The 19,273-nt window shown below is 48.9% G+C and overlaps 1 protein-coding gene across 2 annotated transcripts; it reads right to left on the bottom strand.

Annotated features, from left to right (window-relative positions):
- Window positions 1–13,195: 13,195 nt before the first annotated feature.
- Window positions 13,196–18,542, bottom strand: LOC144101837 (ixochymostatin-like). 2 transcript variants are annotated; one of them, XM_077635058.1, is made up of 4 exons: window positions 18,385–18,542; window positions 17,043–17,273; window positions 15,203–15,418; window positions 13,196–13,333 (listed from the first exon to the last, which is right to left on the bottom strand). In XM_077635058.1, the coding sequence occupies exons 1-3, from the start codon at window positions 18,440–18,442 to the stop codon at window positions 15,219–15,221; spliced, it is 489 nt and encodes a 162-aa protein (XP_077491184.1). In that variant the 5' UTR covers window positions 18,443–18,542; the 3' UTR covers window positions 13,196–13,333; window positions 15,203–15,218. The 2 variants fall into 2 exon arrangements, with proteins under 2 accessions (XP_077491184.1, XP_077491183.1); XM_077635057.1 differs by having other exon boundaries at window positions 17,034–17,273.
- Between the last annotated feature and the right edge of the window lie 731 nt (window positions 18,543–19,273).

The raw sequence follows: 19,273 nt of genomic DNA on the forward strand, positions 1-19,273 counted from the left end.
AGACCCCGTGCGCCGGTTCGTGCTCTCGCGCAAGCCGAGCAATTTCGACCAAGCCGTGGCGGCCGCATTGGATGCGGAACGAAATGAGGCGTTAACGACAGCCGCAGCGAGAGTACGCGTCATAGAGAGAGCGGTGCTCAACCCTGAGGTTGCTCTCTTGACAGAGCGGTTAGATCGCTTAGAACAGCTGCTATCTCAGCAGGTGGAACGCCAGGTTGAAGCGCGCGCTCAACAGCGCCCACTCGCTGGAAACCGGAGACCGCCACAAAGCTACAGGCGCGGTATGCGAGATTTTGAAGAAATCGTATGCTTCGCTTGCCAGGGTCGCGGACACATCGCCAGGTTCTGCCAAAACGTGCGCCGTGGGGAGCCACAAAGAGAAGCAGGCGAGACACGCCCTAAGCAAGCCTACAGCGGGGCTCCAGATACCGAGACAAGAAACTAGATAGTCCTCCCCATGCTGAGGAGCGTGGGGAGGGAGCAGTGCATGATGAGGTGGTGGTGGTTTGTGTGGCCGACGAGGCATGCCCTGTTGTGCGTTGCAAGTTAAATGGTTGTTGCATGGAATTGTTGATAGATACGGGGTCAAAGGTGACATTGCTTAACGAGAGCAGTTTTAACACGCTTCGAAGGAAGGGGGACCGCGAGGTGTTGGAAGCGTCTGGTGGTATGGCAACCAAATTTGTAGGCATAACGGGGGATCCTCTTGGCATAAGTGGACTCTACCGGTTACACTTCTCTCTCGGCGGAATTGCATTGGAGCACCCCTGCTACGTATTCCCGGACACGGTGTCTCTGCCAAACGGAGTGTCAGGTATAATAGGGCAGGATTTTCTGAGAAAAGGGAAGGTAGTAGTCTCATTCTCTGAGGAAGAGGTTAATGCGGGCGGCTCAAAAGTTCCGTTTTTGAACAGGAGAGGGGCTGAGATTCGCATTACTGATATTCACACCCATCAAACAGTGGGATCATTGGAGAAGGTATATTCGCGGGTTGCCGTCAGGCTGGTCGATGAGGCGGTCGTCCTTCCTTGGTCGGAGCACATTTTGTGCGCGTGTGTGCCTTCAGATGTAGAGAGCGGCGCCGTGGGAGTGCTTGAACCGGTCGACTCTCTCAGAAATGGCCTGAAGGCAGCCGCGTGCCTCGTGACAGTTAATGACGCCCACAGAGTGCCCCTACGGGTGGTTAACTGTAGCCAGCAGCCACTGAGCCTTCCCAAGAACAAAACATTGGCTTTCTTCACCTCTGCGATAGAGAAACGTGAGCCCACCGATACGGTACTCGCAACTGTAGAGCATGCTAGTCCTTCGGCTGCTCCAAAGGCGTCGTTCGATCTTTCTCACGTAAAATCCGGGGAGAGGGAGGCTCTGGCTGGTTTGCTGAACAACTACTCGGAGGTATTCGCCGCGTCCAACCTGGATTTGGGCTGCTGTGGCGTTGTAAAGCACAGGATAGAAACCGGCACTTCATCGCCCGTTTACCAGCGTGCGTACAGGATTCCTTACTCCCAACGTGAGGAGATGGAGCGGCAGGTGCAGGACCTGATTGATCGCGGCATTGTCGAACACTCAAAGTCACCCTGGGGAGCACCAGCATTATTGGTGGAAGAGCCAGATGGCTCGTATCGATTGGTAGTAGACTACCGCAAACTAAATGCCGTAACTCGCATCGATCCATACCCCATCCCCAATATACAGGAGACGCTTTCTCAGCTGGGCTCTGCCAGGTACTTCACGGTAGTGGACATGGCGGCGGGATTCTGGCAGAAAGCAATGGATCCGGCAGATGCCGAGAAAAAGGCATTCAACACGCCCTCAGGGCACTATGAATGGAAAAGAATGCCGATGGGTCTGGCCAACAGCCCTGCTGTCTGGCAGAGAACCGCTGATGTTATCCTGGCAGGTCTTCTGGGGAGGCTGTGCTTCTTGTATATGGATGACATAATCATACACAGTGACAGTTTTGAGAACCATTTGCGCGATATTGAGCAGGGTTTGGTGCGACTAAGAGGAGCGGGTCTCAAGCTGAAGCCCTCTAAGTGCCAATTCCTCAAAAACGAGGTGAAATACCTCGGGCACGTTGTTTCAGCTGACGGCGTGCGACCGGACCCTGAGAAACTAAGGTGTGTCTCGGATTTTCCATCCCCGACTAGCGTCCGCCAGGTCCGGCAGTTTCTCGGCCTGATCGGTTACTACCGAAGGCACATAGAGGAGTTCGCCAAGCTCGCTAAGCCGCTCACCGCCTTAACAGCCAAAAATGTCGCCTTTCGCTGGGACGAAAACGCGGAGGATGCTTTTGGGGCCCTGAAAAGGAAGCTAATGAGTGCACCGCGGTTGCGCCACCCGGATTTTAATTTGCCCTTCGTTATGGCCACAGATGCGTCAATGTTCGCAGTTGGTGCCGTGCTATCTCAGGTTATCGAGGGCAAAGAACATCCCGTTGCTTTTGCTAGCCGACAGCTGAGCCCCACAGAGCAAAAGTACGGAGCTACGGAAAGGGAGTGCCTCGCCGTTGTCTGGGCAGTAAAGCACTTCAGATGCTACCTTTACGGCCGCAAATTCAAGCTAGTCACAGACTGCCATCCTCTGAAATGGGTGATGAGTGTCAGGGACCCTAGCTCGCGACTCGCTAGATGGAATCTACACCTGCAGGAATACTGCTTTGAAGTGGAGCACAAGTCAGGAAAGACACATCTGAATGCTGATGCACTCAGCCGCACAGCTGCCGTGGCAGCTATAGATGAGTTTGTCCCCGTTGTCGACCCCGCCGAATTACGCACAGAGCAGTGCAAAGATCCTGACCTGAAGCGAATAATCGAAAGCTTAGAGGGCGCACCGTCTCACCCCGAACAGCTAGGTTATTTCATTGGCAAAGACGGCACCCTGTGTCGGCGCAGGAGGCCAACCAGGAAAGGGAGACCAGAGAAAACCGCTTGGGAGAGAGTCGTCATACCTCGGTCGTGGACAGAAAGGGTTCTTCGCGCGTTTCACGATGCGCCATGCGCCGGTCATTTTGGCGTAGCGAAGACACGCAGGCGTATGGAGCTTTTGTACTTTTGGAGTGGCATGCGACAGGATGTTAGAGACTACTGTGCGAAGTGTCATTCCTGTCTCGAAAGAAAAACACCCAAGGGACGAAGACCAGCTCCAATTCAGCCGTTCCCTGAGGTTTCGGCTCCCTTCGAGCGGACAGGTATGGACATAATGGGCCCACTGCCCACGACCACTTCCGGAAACAGGTAAATTTTAGTATTTGTCGATCACCTTTCAAAATACGCGGAAGCGGTAGCACTCCCAGATCAGAAGGCAGACACGGTTGCAAGAGCATTTGTCGAACAGATCGTGCTCCGACATGGACCCCCGAGGCAACTCTTGACAGATCGGGGAACCAACTTCGTGTCGCAGCTAATGAGGAGAGTTTGCGAGCTGCCTAAGATCGCTAAGAAGCAGACAACACCGTACCATCCGGCTTGCAACGGTGCGGTGGAGCGACTGAACCAAACCGTGGCCGGGTTCTTGTCGCATTTTGTTTCGCGCGACCAGCGGGACTGGGACTTGTGGCTCCCGTATGCAATATTTGCCTACAATTCCGCAGCACACGAGAGCACGGGCGAATCGCCATTCTTTCTTCTCTACGGCCGAGACCCGGACCAGCCTAGTGAAGTGCCAGAGGGCCCCCGTCGTGTCCCATATGCTTCACTGGACGACTATAAGGTTTAGCTAGAATCGCGCTTGCAAGTGGCGAGGGACATCGCAAAGGAGGCCTTAAAGAAAGCGGCGAAGCGCAGGAAGGAGGTGTACGATCGCAGTGCTAGAGACGCGCCGTTTGATGTGGGGGACAGCGTGTACATTGAAAACTGCCAAAGGCAGATTGGGCTAGCTCGTAAGTTCCAGACGAAGTGGAGAGGACCGTGCGAGGTTGTCGAGAAGCTTTCTCCGGTAAACTTCAGAGTCCGAGAAGTGAACCGGCGCTTGATAAGGATACACGCAAATCGCCTCAAGTCGGCACCGGTTCAGTATTCACGAAATGAGGAAAGGGAAAGCGCGGATTTTGATGGGGACAGAAGTGAAGCGGAGCGCGCAGATAGTTCGCAAGAAACGCCCTCTCCTGCATTTGTTCGGCAGGCGCCAGAGGTGACGGCCGGAATGCCACCGGATTTACTTCATGCATTGCTAGAAGAAGAAGCGCGCGAGATTGTCGCGCAGATAACGCCAGGAGAGGCTCCTGCCACGAGCCCTCGCGAGTCTCAAAGCAGACAAAGGGTCACAGACTTACTTGGTATGACTCATGAAGGCCGATATCCGCTGCGAAATCGGAAAGCTAAGTCGGACTAATGGCGTAAACAGGGCGGAGTTGTGAACTGGTTAGAATTGTGTAATGCCGCAGCTCATAACATTGCTATGTGCTTATGTGTTAAGATATTGGAGTTGGTAGTTAAACCTTTCTGTCATTAAGTAACACCTTCACAGGAGAGCATGCGGAGCGCATGCAGAACCTGCCCTACTTCCTTTCGTTATCTATATTTTTGTCTGTGCCGTGATCGTGCTAGAAGTGGGAGCTCCTTTGTAATTGTGGTAAATTTATTTCGTCCAGTTTGGACTAGAAAGGAGAGGCTTGGGTGCTGAGTTTAATGTTTATCTGTAAAAGAAGATCCGTGCTGCCCCTGGAGACGCCAGTTATGACAGCTGAGGCATATGGTGTTGTGCAGTGGTGTTGAGTGCAGCGAAAAGTGTTTTGTCGGACGCACTGTGCGAGGCGATATAGAAAGCGAAGGGGAGCTGCATGGACTCAAATGTTCGGAGAACATTCTTCTGGAGGGTGAGCGAGTGTGACGTTCCTTGTGTGTGCTACGAAGGGCCTCGTTTCGGCGGGCCTGGCCCCGTGACAAGACGGCGGGCATCATCAATTACCGAGCCATACTCGTTGATAGCGAACGACCAAAACGAAGGGGTTTAAGCACAACCGGACCCCTTTCCATAGTGTCGGCACATGTCGAACGCCGCCGGCGCCGCCGCGGGGAGACGGGCGTTATCTTCCCCCAATTGCCGTGACCGTGCCAGGTACAAAGGGCCTCGTTTCGGCGGGCCTAGCCCCGTGGCAAGACGGCGGGCATCATCAATTACCGAGCCATACTCGTTGAGAGTGAACGACCAAAACGAAGGGGTTTAAGCACAACCGGACCCCCTTTCCATAGTGTCGGCACGCGTCGAACGCCGCCGCCGCCGCCGCGGGGAGACGGGCGTTATCTTCCCCAATTGCCGTCACCGTGACGGGGACAAAGGGGCCTCGTTTCGGCGGGCCTGGCCCCGTGACAAGACGGCGGGCATCATCACCAACCCTCCCGAGCACATCCCAGGACAAGGGACCACTTTCCCGGCCTTTTAGTGACCTCGCGTTCCGGCCTTGAGTGGCGAGTGTCATTTGATGGAGAACGGAGGTCGGTGACCCGCGGGAACCGTCAGCGGGCCAGAGACCGTCTACCACCGCCGACGCTACCTCGACGACAACCTTCTTTCCCTCGGACTCAACCCGTGACGGGGGCGAGACCATAAGTGCGGTGGTGTGTTTGTGCGCCCAAGTGAAAGTCCTAGGCCCCTCCCACTCCGACGTGGGCGTCCTCACCCTAGGGAATGTGGGGATAAGAGGATATAAAAATCGACAAGGAGTACGGAAGAGGGAACGCTCAGGACGACATCGTTCGCCAAGGGGGCCTTCAGCGCCGAAGCCCGACGGCGTGCAGCTTCTGCCAGCAACCGTTCGAGCTCATCTCCGGAGCCCCTCCATCGTCCCCATGAAGTCGTCGGCACGTAAGCTCGGACTCCCCAGCCTCTGATGTGTAATCAATAATCATGTATAATTATTGAATATATCTGTTTGTTTAAACAGAGCCATACAGTGTCTCTTTGCCTCTCCGTCCCGTGTGGACCTGCGCATTATGGGGGTCGTCACATTGCTTACAGCGTTATTACCACGATACAGAAATAAGGGCATGAACAAGGTTACAAGCTGAAAGAAGGCACGATTTGTAGCAACCTCGCTCTGCATTTCCGATATACCTTATAGTAGCGACAAGAAACTATTCTAAAACACAAAACAAAAACAGCAGGCAATCTGGCGACAGGAGAAAGAAATTCCTGAAGCGCTTCCAACTACCTACGCCCTTGGAGGAACTTCGTACGTTGAATTGAATAAAACTAGCTGCACGGACAATTTGAAAACCTTTTCGACAGATGGCGCTGGCTACTCAAAGATAGAGAAATTCTAAGGACGATTAGAGTTCTCCCTAATGCGAAATTTGAGCTCAGCTCTCGGCGGCTCAGGCTAGGTAAGCTCATTGTTTCGCTTTGCTGGGTCGTCGGCACGTCTGAAGCAGATATTAGTTCGATAGTAGCAATAGTGGAAGAAGACAACGGTGTGCAAATTACAGCGCACTATAATGTGTATATTCGGTAGGAATATTAGTAGCAGACGCTGATGTAAATCTGCAGAGCGGGAGTGTGTTGCAGTTTAGCACGAGGCGTAATCGGCTGCGGCGTTAGCCCAGTGCTCTCAGTCTCTGTGGGCTTATTGTTATGTTCAGGTGGCACGTCCAGCGAGGATATTAGTTCAATAGCAGTGTTACTCAATGAAGACAACAATGTGCAATGCAATGCGCACGAGATTGTGAAGGTTCACGGTGCTCTACACTTCGGGAGGCTACGTCTTATAATGCCACGCTTCCATCCTTAATTAGTGACACGAGCTCGTTTTAGGCGTGTTGTTTATGTGGGCGCCTTTTAACTCCCCTAAATGATGTTGCGTCAGCAAAAACAAGAAGGCACCGATGGGTTTTAGGCACACGGGTAGCTACATTATACCAGGGATTCGGGCCGGCGCCCATCCAATGCCTTCCGTACCGCTCAGTCATTGTTTCTTATGTCACCGACGACGCCAGTGCAATAGTGTTCAAATTTAAACCTGTGGGGTACGCAGAAATAACCAAAGGAATTAAAACCGCTTGTCCTGACTTCCAGCCACAGCACTCGGCCATACTAGGAATGCACGCATGGGCAAGAGATCATTATCGTGTTCGAACGCCTTTTTTTCCAGCGCAAAGTTAAACAAGACGTAGCAAAGCAAAGAGACGCACAGTACAAACGCTAAACTTAAACTCATGATTTAATGACATGGCCACCAGTGTATGTGCACAAACCTCCATATCAGAAGCGCAAAACCCATAACCTCGCTGACAAAAATAAAAAATAAACACAGAAAAAATAACGTTTGGTAACGAAGCAGAGTCACATGGTTGACGTGCCAAGGCTGTTCTTTAGAAAACGGAACTGTTTGGAAGACACCAGAGAGGAAGCACTTACAGTTTATAGCTTTTATTTTTTATTTGTAGAGAGCCTCGAACATTCGCCTACTGCTCCGATCCTTGAAGCTGCGCAGTACAGGGGTGTTCCCGAGCGCAGGAGTGTACAACGCCCTGCTTTAGGGCTTGGGCAGCGACAGCGATTTTCGGACAGGAAGCCACGCCTGGCTAGCGACTCTACTGGTATGCGCTTTCCAATGTAGCTTTTTGCACAAGGCAGAGGGACCTTGAAGAATACTTGCGTTCTAAAGGGAACGAAGCAGGTCTCGTGCTTAATTGTGTAGGCGTTATGGCCACTTTTTTACCTGTTTACTTGGGGGCAGAGGCGCGTGAATATTTCAGAGGCAGAGAACACGCCTGGAACGTCACACTTTCCTGCCACCTTCTTCAGGTGCGGGGGAACTTATGGATGTAGAGAACGGCAAAAGGCGGTGCTTTCCTGGTTTGCTCTTGACGCCCTTGTTGCCCCTTGCGTTTTTATGGAGGCAAAACGCTAAGGCGCCGGTGTGCTGTGCGATGTCAGTGCACGTTAAACATCCCCAGGTGGTCGAAATTATGCCGGAGCCCTCCACTACGGCACATCTTTCTTCCTTTCTTCGTTCTCTCCCCCATTTATTCCTTCCCTTACGGCGCAGTTCAGGTGTCCAAAGATATATGAGACAGATACTGCGCCATTTCGTTTCCTCCCAAAACCAATTATTTATTATATATCATTTTCGCTGTGCGATGTCAGTGCACGTTAAAGATCCCCAGGTGGTCGAAATTATTCCGGAGCCCTCCACTACGGTACCTCTTTCTTCCTTTCTTCTTTCACTCCGTCCTTTATGCCTTCCCTTGCGGCGCAGTTCAGGTGTCCGCCGATATGTTAGACAGATACTGCGCCATTTCCTTTCACCAAAAACCAATTATTATTATTATTATTGTTATTATTATTATTATTATTATTATTATTATTATTATTATTATTATTATTATTATTATTATTATTATTATTATTCAAGCAGAAGCTCGTCTGCTACCGACGCTAGAAGTTCGTTCGAGTAGCCCGCGGCCCTTAGGCGTTCGAGATGCCACAGCACTGAAGTGGCTGCAAGGCATGGCCAATAATTTTCGAGGACAGCATGTATATATAGGCACTTAACTGCGATTTTCCTTTTTACCAGATTCGAATGCGCGATTAGTACCTCAAAGTTCTTTTTTTTACCGTGGCCTATGCATACCCAACAGTTATGGACAAAACCATTTTTGCGCGGGAAAAGTTTACGAGGGCAACTTTTTCACTTATGATTTCACTATGACAATCAATATATCCGTAGGACTCCCGTCGGTAGGCTTGCATTTTTTTTACTATTAACGATTTTGCTGTTGTCAGAAGCGCCCCCGTTCAAGTCCAATTTTGTCGGCCAAAAATTTTGTTAATTGAAGAATTGTAAGACAATGTTTTGGAAATATCGAAGGTAATGGTCCATTCTTCTGATAGGTACCAAATATTTCTTTTAAGTGTTTTCATCGATTGCATTAAACAGTTATGACTGCCATAGAAAACCAAGGGGGAACCCTTTTGGACGATAGCAAAAACATTGATATAAAAAAATATGACTGCCGTTGGGTGGTCTGCACGTATATTTGTTATTATAGTGAAATCTTACATTCTGTGAAAAAATTGCGTCCGTAAATAGTTTTCTGCTAAAATGCTTTCGTCCAGAATTTGTGGGTATGTAACTGCTCGATGGGAATGATGGAAACACTGTAAAAGAAAAATTTGCTTCACATCTAATCTGGGCGCCTGCGCACTCAGGTAATCCAGGCAACGAGGCCGCCAATGACTGTTCACGAGGTGTCATAAACCGGGCGGTGGCGGCCTCTGAGCCGGGCTCTTCTCGAGAGTGCATGCAGCTTTCAGCGAGCTGACGCAAGCGTAGAGGGCTGAGTGCCAGCTCTACCCTCAACCCTCACTGGATAACTACCATCAGCTCCTCTGGAGACGCCTTTAGACCCGCACCCTCCCATCCCCCATATCCTCTCGCGGATCAACCCGGGAGCCTACACCCCCACCTGCTCTTTCTGCACCCACCCACCCACACGCCACCCTCACCCTCTTCGGATGCCCGGCGGATCCTCCCCCGCGGTGCCTGGAGCACCTGACCAGCTGGGAGGAATGGGAGGCCCTGTTGCGCCCCGTTGGAAGGACCCCGGTCACTCAGAAGATAGCGGCAGACTGGGGCGCCGGCGTCATGGACCATCATGGAGTCATGATCGTCTGAGTGCAGTGGGGGCGTGCAGGGACCCGAGAGCATACATACCCTAAATACCCTTCTGTCAAATAAAGTTTTTACTCCTCCTTGTACCAAATCATTCCTTTCTTGAAGCCAGCTTGACTTGCTAACTTCAAACCAGTGTGGTTGCAAGGTACGGGTATTGTGACGACAGCACTGCGCCATTGTAGTGCGCTGATTCTCAGTAACGCAGTCACTCTGGTCGTCGCGGAATAAGCCAGATGAGCATAAGCCCCGAGACGGGCAGGTGCCTCTTAACAGAAAGGTGGACAGCTATCTTTACAAATCGGTTATATCCGCAGGAAGTGGAACCTCTCTGTTAGTAAGAACGCCATGGCAAACGAACAGGTGAATAAAATATTTATCTAGTTCGTTATTTTATGCAAGTGCAATTAAAGCGCAAACCTCGTGCTTCGCATGTGCCACAGTTGAAAAAGGCGCTACAGCGTTCAAAACTTTCTGTTATGCGTGTTCATGGAAAAAAAAAAAGGTTATGGTAGCTCTGCCTCGTCACCAAGTCGCGTGGGGTGGTTGCCAGTGTATAGAGCTTGCGCGTTTCGTCATATCTCGAGACATTTCTGACTTCTTTTGGTTGCGGTAGCACATAGCCAGAAAATGAATAGTCCCGCTTGGCATAATGACGCGATAAGTGAGTGTTTTATTAGCTTTGCTTGTCAGCCTTTGCAGAGGCAGAAACCTCTCTCAACGCGCGGTCGGAAGTTGAGAGAATTACGCGCCCAAGGAGAAGTATTTGCGCCAGTGCTTCTTTGAAAGCAAGGGGACAAGGGACCGCCAGCTTCGCAATTTTACAAGAATTGCGGTGGATCAACGGTTTTGAATTAGTTGGTTTGAATTTTTTTCTAGTATTAGCTACTCTGCCCTCACGATTACCCTTGGCATTGTGGTCTAAGAAACTTTGGCTGCATCGTGCCAAGGCACGTGCTCTTTTGAAAAGCAAGCAGGTGAAACTAACCCTTCAGTGCATGTAACTAATCGAAATAGCGAAATTTTGTCGAGGGCCATTGCCAAGGCGTACTGCGTTTCCGAAATTCTGAAAGCTGATATGGCTAATACTAACAACCGGCTACAGACCTCTAATTGCAACCAGGTGTTTGACTGTAAAAGCTAAAAGTTAATTATCAGGAACTAGCTAAGCGGTTAACTATACCATTATCCACCTGTTTTCTCATGGCCACCAGGACAGGTGTTACTCTGCCAGGGAAGCCGCTTGGATACCTCGAAAACTATATCATCAAAATTCCGGTTCACTTCCGCTGAAACAAGTGGATGAGAAAGCAGCGAATAAACCCCGGCAGCGGCGGAAACGAAATTGGCAGATGGGCAAAAGAATATCGATAGTCCGGCCTGTGCAAAGCATTAATCTCTGTCTGAAATAAAGTCAGAAGAGTGGATCTTATTTTTCATAGGAAGCGGTCGATTGCATCCACGAAGTCAGGTGTCAATGGCGCCGAATCATGAGGACACCGCTTTTGCTGAGTAGCATCACTGCGATACTAGAAAGGAAGCTTGGATTGCAAGCTCGCTATGATCGCGCTGCGCTTATGAGTTTCACGCGAAGTTCATATATTGTGCCTCATATGGCTGAAAGAAAAACCTCATCCGAATGTAAATTGCTGTTATTTTGCAACATACTGAACAGTGTTATCTGTCAAGAAGCGGCATAGATAGCCATATCGCAGTATCTTTCAAATTAGGCGATTTTGAATAGACGTTGTAAGGAAACAGTTTAGATCCTCGTGACATATGGATGCAAACCTCATTTTTTGGATTCTCTGAAAGTTATAAGTGTAGAGGTGTCAAGTCGGGAGACCTTACTGGACAAGAGATAGGGCCCTTCGCGTTCTTCCCAGTCTGTTAGAAATTTTGCTTTCACATGATTCCCAGCCCTTTCCGAATCCGCTGATATTCAGTCTTGCTGGTACCATGTTTACACGAGCACCTTGAGAAGTATGTCTCTAATAAACTCTTCTATTTTTCCTTTTTGTATTCCTTCGCAATATTTTCGCAAAGTCAGCTAGGATTAAAAAAAAACAGACACGCAAATCTGTTGCCAAAAGGGACGCACCAAATATTAACTGACTGCTTGTGTTGGTGTCAGCGCGCTTGAAACCAAGAAGGGTTCGCATCGGTCCAGAATTATTCGTTGTGTATGTTTATAAAAAGTTACGTCAGAACTGTTTTGAATTCATCCAAGTCTCCTTGTGTAAAAATTCAGAATTTGTCTTACCGCATCAGGTCCCAGTTACAAAAATTCCGCAACCACTCAAAAACTGTCTCACTCAGCTGCCGGGGCAAATTAACAAGAAATGGGTACAAGGAGTGCTTCACAATGACCCTCCACACTAACGTTATGCTTGCGCGGACACACTGCTCTACTTGTAAATGCTGGCTTCGTACTTATCCGGAACAAGAGCTCCAGTTTCAGACTTTCCATTAAGAACATGCTCTTTAGGCCCCCTTGTTCACGTTCCATAAAGTGTAGAAGGAACTTCACACAAACGATGACTCCACTGAAAGGCGGTGCCCGCGGCTCTTGGAATCGTAAACCTACATACCCGGATGCTTGCTATACTCAGTAGTTACATATGAGACAACCATGTCCACTTTTTCATAGGCTGATAACCTTCCTATGCACGACGACTCCGTTCCGAGGCCGATTCTGTCACAAATGTGAATGGTGGGATTCTTTTTTTTTTTGGCTCTGCCACAAAACCCACAGTGCATGTATTTGCCTTAGGCTGAAAGCCCTCTGCGATCAGAGTGCATTGGGTTCCAACGCGGCGAAATGTTCAGCACCGAAAACGCACTGAAACTAACGGCTGATAGCAACGGCTCACCTGAATGGGTCTCAGGTGGACTAAGCAGAGTGACGCGAAACATGGGGTGAAGGGATCTACATCAGAGGCGCTCGCACAGGCTGTGTTACGGAGTGCAGCAGTTAATCAGCCAAAATTTTAATTCCCTCTTAACGAGAACCACAAATTTATGGTGATTTTTTTTTATAATTAGAACCCCGTATGGCTAAACATGCGGCGTGGTTTAAAATATTCATTCGTTGTCTGCAGGGAACTGACGTCACCCGATCAAAGCACTTCTATTGGCTCTAGGCGAGCGATATTCCCAGGCGTGAGCATTTCCGTTGGCTGAGCAGAAGCAACGTGACCACACGTGATGTGACGTCACTTCTGGTGAAGGCATAGACAGCTACTAATACTCTCGCATTGATACACATAATGGTATTAGTTCCCTCTGTGAATTTTTTTCTGGGATAGAATACTCGGAGGACGAGCTCCAGTTCTACTGATAGATCATGCTTCATAAATAAAAACTGAGAAAGTTTTTTCATATGCATATTTAATTAGATAACTAATTAAACCATTCTACGTTTATCCTGATGCCCGCTGTGGTCTTCAATATAGACCCACTGCTAACATTAATCGAAAGCAACTTGCCTTTCATTAATAGTTTTGGCCGCTCTTAAATAAACATCGAGTATAAACCAGCTTGTTCTGAATTGAAAAAAAAAGAAGTGCGAAGAGACATGGGTGAGAGTCTTGCATTTTATTGAGTGAATCTTTGCCTTCAGCATCTCATGATAGTGTTCGAACGCAATTTTGCTCCGGTTTCGTCGAAAGGGCCGTTCATCAAGCTCTTTGCGTGATGTCGGTGTCATGTCTTCGTGCTCTGGAAAGAAAAATAGCGGTGGTGAGAAACGCGTGTGGTTGTGCTTTGGTTCTCCCTTATTCTATTTCCAACGAGCCAGCCGTTGTATGTCGGCTGCATTGCATGTCCAACCCAAAACCATTGTTTTCACTTAATTCATCCAAGCTTCATCTCGTGGGCAGCAAACCCCTGTCCTTGGTGCACGTGTTAAATTCTCTAGGCGGAAAGAGTAAGAAACTCAAGATCTCCTGTGGCATTACGGTAGGGTGCCACGAAGCCCCTGTTCGTGCTTAAAAGTGTCAAGGCTCTTTGGAAAAAATAATATGTGCGGTCGACTACACACTTGCTTTTTCTTATTTGTTGCATTGACCATTTGTGAGTGGTGCCTTTAGGAAGAGACACCATGCAGCTAAAACATGCACCGATGAAACGATCTACTCAGGGTGGCCGATGAAATCAAGGCCTTGCCTCGCAGTATTGGGAGCATGCGCGGTGACTATTGGGGATACCAGAGTAAACATTCGCTTTGTTTGGAAGCAGTGCAGTTCACGTCAGAAAAAGGGCGTCGAGTGGTGAAACACATATTGATGCATTCTATAGTGGAAGTTGGTTTCTTTCCTATCACTCTGTAGCACCATTTTTTCCACATACAAGTGTATTAAGTTCCAGCGTTTTCTGCTAATTTCCATACGCTACAATCTGGTGGCGGTGCCGGGTAAGCTTCTCGACCTGCGCACGTTTTCCAGCATTCAATACTGGTCTCACACCAGTCCATCAGCGACCCAGCCGCGGCCTCCGTGCAGAGTCACCTGAATTCGGGTCCCTTCCCACCTTCGCAAGGACAACGTAGCATTCGGCGTCAAGTTCAGCTTACATGGACACTAAGACCAGGCTACCGGCGCCAATCCTTTCCCGCCAGCCACGAACAGGATCACTTTTTCACGGCGATATGTTCGAAAACGAAAACGCTAATCATCTCGCAAACGCCAGAGTCCCAAAAAAGAAAATTTGCCTAGAAATAACTGCCAGTAAAAGACATACAGGCTCTAGTTCTTTACCTGTATTCCACGAAACCATCTACTCTGCGCGATTGCTTCGGGCTGTCTTGTTCAATTCCGCATTATTTCCTGCAAAAAAGGCTCCACAAACATACGGCTGGGACAAGGTCAGAATATGTTCGCTTACAAGTAATAAGTGAAAGTCTTTAAATAAGTAGAAAAGAAACATTATATTTGAGATCCCAAATTATATTGGAAAAAAGTATCGCAGGCGCAGAAGCAGTGAACGAAGCTTTAGTGCTCTATAAACTGTATCGCGGCAACTTTCAGGACCTGCTCTCTCATCTCGTGAGCGTGGTCGAAGTCTAAATGCTACCTACTCTTTTAGGAGCTTTGAAAAATATGTGTTATTGCTAGTACATTTTGCGTTGGCTGTCAAAGGACAAAAAATCTTATTCTCATGTATTTAATTGGGGCGCAAAATATTTTCAAGCACTAAGTAGCGCTCGCAGCATTAACGCAAACACCCGTCTACGTAAAGAAAAGGTTGTTATTCTTCTCTACGCTTTATAAACAAACACCCAACAGAATAAAGAAAACATTGCTTCTCGCCTCTATGTTTTAGGTATACCATGATCTTTATATTTCGCATTCTGGAGCCAACACAAAAACAAATTGTTTTAAAGCAACAAAAATATTTAAGATAAATTTTGTGGCCGATGTTACTATATGCGATGCGTACTAAAATTGTTAACGAAATCTGTACTTTGGGTCTCAGAAGGACACGGCCGGAGACAATAACTGGTGACTATCTCTCAAGCGGTGCGCGCCCTTAGACTATGGCTGGTGAATATACAGGGCTGGTGTAGCCAAGCTCTAAAGCGGCGCTCACCCATTAAGCACAGCCATTAGGCCGCCGGGCACTGGTCGACGGTGACGCAGTTGCCCGCGGAGTTTCGGAAGAAACCGGTAGAGCAGTAGCAACCCCGCCGGCAGTCGAGGGTGCATTCGGGGCCGAGGGTCCTCTTCTCGCATGTGGTCTCAGCACAGGTGCTGCTCACGCACTCTTTCCACTCCTCGTTGGTACCGCACGGCCTGCGTGAACCCTCTGTGAAAGAGGCGAGATAGACTGGAGTTTGCGCAAGTCCTACAATAAAGAGTTTGCTAGCATGCGCCAAGGTAGTGCATTCTATAAGGTTACCGTCCTGATCATTGATGCTCCCGCACTGGGCATAACTTTCGATCAGATGGTTTTGTGTGCAGCTGTGTCTTGTGAAATCTTGAAATCGGCACCCGCTGTAAGAGTTGATTTTTGGGTTTTCACAGGCAACCCCAATAGCTCAAGCTGCACTCTATTTCATCAGACTTCGATAAACACTCGCGTTAGGTTTTCAAATTCATGCGCCTTCCAACGCTGACAACAACCCACCGGCGCTTTTTAGGAGCACAGAGATATTTTGAACGTCACTCCGCGCTCTCAATATCATTAGCTAGGCGTGCTGACGTTGAGAGGTTTCGAGCGCCTGGCGTCACCACACGTGCGTCGGCACATTTATGACGCGTGACAAGTGGAAGTGGTGTCCACCTACAAATTGAGGCTGTAATGCACCTTTTCTTTTCTCAAAACCATGCGAAGGTTTTGACTAATATGACAATAGGGTGATTCACCACTGCTATCGGGCTGTGCTTCCTCCTTTCTACATGTGACGAGCGTTACGCGCAACTGGGACATTGACTACGGGGTTGTACCTCTTATGTATGGGTGTTTTACAAAGCTAGTAAAGCTTTCGCTGCAGAATAAAATCCATACAGTACTTAGAAAGGTTCCTACATAGGGTTGTGTTCGATAAACCGGTTCCTGATTGCATCATGACCGTACCCGATTTGGTGCGCGCTGATCTAGCTTTCACTTCATCAACCTCATCAACCTCATGACCATCATCAGCACCAAGTGCACCAGCCAGTTTAGAAGGACCGCAGCAAAACCGTGTTTCGCATTGATCTCCAATAAAACCTAAGTCAGCTGCTGCCATTTTTTGTCAAATTTCCCGCTCTACCTCAATCCCGCCCCTCACTAGTAAATCTGCCTACTGTTGGAATCCATTCAGTTACCCAAGAGACCATTGGTTACTTTTTCCCCATCGGTGTCCGTGTTTACTCCTGGGAAACCTGAGGAGACCACCTTCCCATGCACGACATTTCAAGCTTCGTGTAACGCGAGGATTCCCGAATTGAAAGACGATTAGTGTCATGATCACTGCTGCATTTTTTAGGTGACGCTGGTCTTAAGGGTCAGGGGTAGGGACGCAGTAGCTTACATCAGTCACTCAGGCGGAGGTATGGTTGATGGGACTTTGTAAGGATAATCCCGCCTATTTATTTGCACCCCCATGACCACCACCACATACGCATGCCTATTTCTTATCGATTACAGCTAGGATATCATTACTTATAGTTTCGTAAACCTCGTTTCTCTTTTCTTGCCTGTCACGATCACCCATACTAAATTTAGCTCAACAGGATCCACTCTGTTATCTAACACGCTTTTGGTACTGGAAGGGCATATTGATATTAGATAGATAGCGCCTTTATTTATGCCAGCTTGAAAAACAGTACAATTATAATTCATACGAAGGCTTCCTCCAACATGTGAGTCAGCGCCTAATTGGCAGCTAGTTGATATATCCTCGTTCTACTTCGCCATTTTTTTTCGGGCGATATACCTGCACCACCTTGTTCAGGAGGGCACTGGTCCAGCGTGACGCAGTTCCCTTGGTCGTTCCGGTAGAATCCTACGGAGCAGTAGCAGCCGTAGCGGCAGTCGGCCGTGCAGGCGGGACCCAGGACGCGCCTCTTACACGTGGTCTCGGCACAGCTCCCACTGACGCACTGCTTCCACTCTTCGTTGGTTCCACACGGCTGAGGATCGGGTGGGAACTTGAACACCGGCCGTTCAGCTTCATCTGCACATGTCGGACTGAATCAAGCGCTTCTCTGCTTGCGTGTACAAGCTTTGACAGGGATTTCAAGTGCGGGGTGACTCCTCCTAACGTCTGGACCCCGCGGCTACATCCAAATTTCACATCTATAATATCGAAATTCCACTCTTTGGTTTGCTTCATCTAGTTCCTTGGAATATGCGAAGCACATTCATGGCCTGACGCTTGCCGCGTGGAATTCAGGCCAATTTTCGAATTCACATTTAAAATCCCCGGACCCAGATCTGAAGCCCCGGCTTCCATCCGGCCAACCACGATATGAAGCAACTTTGCTGTGTTGCCTGTGGCTTGGTGCGGCTCTCACCAACCATTACTCTTTCTGAATCGGTATGGCTGATAGCCCTGTATGCGCCATCTAGGGGTGTGACGAGACCATAGCCCACATTCTTTGTGAATGCCCTGCATACAGCGCCGAAAGGCAGTCTCCCTGCCGTGCACTGGAGCATCTAAATCTGCGCCCACTGACGGAAACGAAGATTGTCGGCCACTGGCCGCGGCGATCGTCGGCGGTGAAGGCCTCCGAGGCACTGCTGCGCTTCTTAAAAACTTCAGTTGCACAATAGGCTGGGACTTTACCGAACGCTTGTTGAATTTCCATACTCCTCCATCTTTTTATCCCCTCACTCCTTTTCCCCGTGCTGGGTAGCATACCGGTTATTCCTGAACCCTGAACCTTTCCTCTTTCTCCTCCTCCTCCGTTAATAGGCTAAGTAAATCAGATCACTTCTGCCTGAAGGACCGCTGGAAGCTTGAATTACGGAATATCCCGGAAAAACATTCACTTGGAGAGTGTAGAAGTTATGCAGTGAACAAACACGATATAAACTTACAGCATGCTGTTGCTCAGGAAAATCTATACAGATAAGAGGTAGAGAAATCTAATGCTGCAAATGCAAGAAGAAACCCAAAAATGAAGCAAGAACTGCTTGTTGACCATATAAGCCTGGTCGTAAAAAATATGGCTTATCCGAGAAAGAAACAACAGGAAAAGCGTGTCCCTATGGTGACACAAGTAACACAAACGCAAATAAACACTACGGCAAAATTGACATCTCGCGTTGTCACATTGTCTCACCCGTGTCAGCAGCGCAGATCGCGACCGCAGCAGCCAGCAGAACAAAGAAGGCCTTCATCTTCGTAGCTTTCGTTCTAACGCCTGGGGTAAACTGGCTGCCAGGATTCTGTGGTCGGCCTTTTAATGCTGAACTCGCAATGGGATGCAGCCGCGATACGTAGTGAAACAAAATAAATCTTCTGTCATCCGCAGGATACACCGCCTTTAAAGCTGCCGCAGTTCCGAACGGAAGTCGTTCGTATCTTTGTACTACAGTAGCACTCGCGGTGCATCGCACGAGTTTCTGCTTTTGGTCTTTCGTCTTGGCGTTTTTGCTCGGGCGTCGGATGTTGCTGATCCGCGGGCGCGCAATGGCTAGATATGCGCTATCGCCTCCGGCCACAGCTGTGTCATTTCTGCCCATTCCCCGCTTGTAACGAGCCGAAAGATTCTGCGGTCTTGCACAGCCAAGGCGGCACAAGCCAATTACGCCAGCGAGTCTACGGACGAAGTCAGTAATGGGCGGCATCAACCTGCAATAAAGCTGTAGGGTGACGCAGGGCCACTTGCCGGATGTTTTCCTTTCGGAATATGAATCGAGGCACGTCGCAACTTCGTTCTTTACTGTGAAACAAAGCTCGTAATTCTTTCCTCAGAGCGTCAATGTAAGCTGAGTTTTAGCCATGTGCCGCACAACTGATTTCACTATTTGTAGAGTGGTTTAACCTATGCCAGAGTAAAAGAGCTTCTTAACTTTCAAAGTAATTAAGCCACTGCAATAACGCTTTACAATAAGGCAAGCTACAACATGCACCGATAAAACCGTTTACGCAGGCTATCAGGTGAAAACAAGATGAAGTAGTCTTCTTGCACGGGCACTGCGGGTGTATCCAGTCTAAATATTAGACGT

The sequence above is a fragment of the Amblyomma americanum genome, chromosome 8 (assembly GCF_052857255.1).
Source record: "Amblyomma americanum isolate KBUSLIRL-KWMA chromosome 8, ASM5285725v1, whole genome shotgun sequence".
NCBI lineage: Eukaryota > Metazoa > Arthropoda > Arachnida > Ixodida > Ixodidae > Amblyomma > Amblyomma americanum.

Coding starts and splice junctions, on each gene's coding strand:
- LOC144101837 (XM_077635057.1), bottom strand. CDS start 18,442: ATGAAGGCCTTCTTTGTTCTGCTGGCTGCTGCGGTCGCGATCTGCGCT. Junction 17,274..18,384: donor GATCTGCGCTGCTGACACGG/GTGAGACAATGT, acceptor CGACATGTGCAG/ATGAAGCTGAACGGCCGGTG. Junction 15,419..17,033: donor TCCTGAACAAGGTGGTGCAG/GTATATCGCCCG, acceptor CCTCTTTCACAG/AGGGTTCACGCAGGCCGTGC.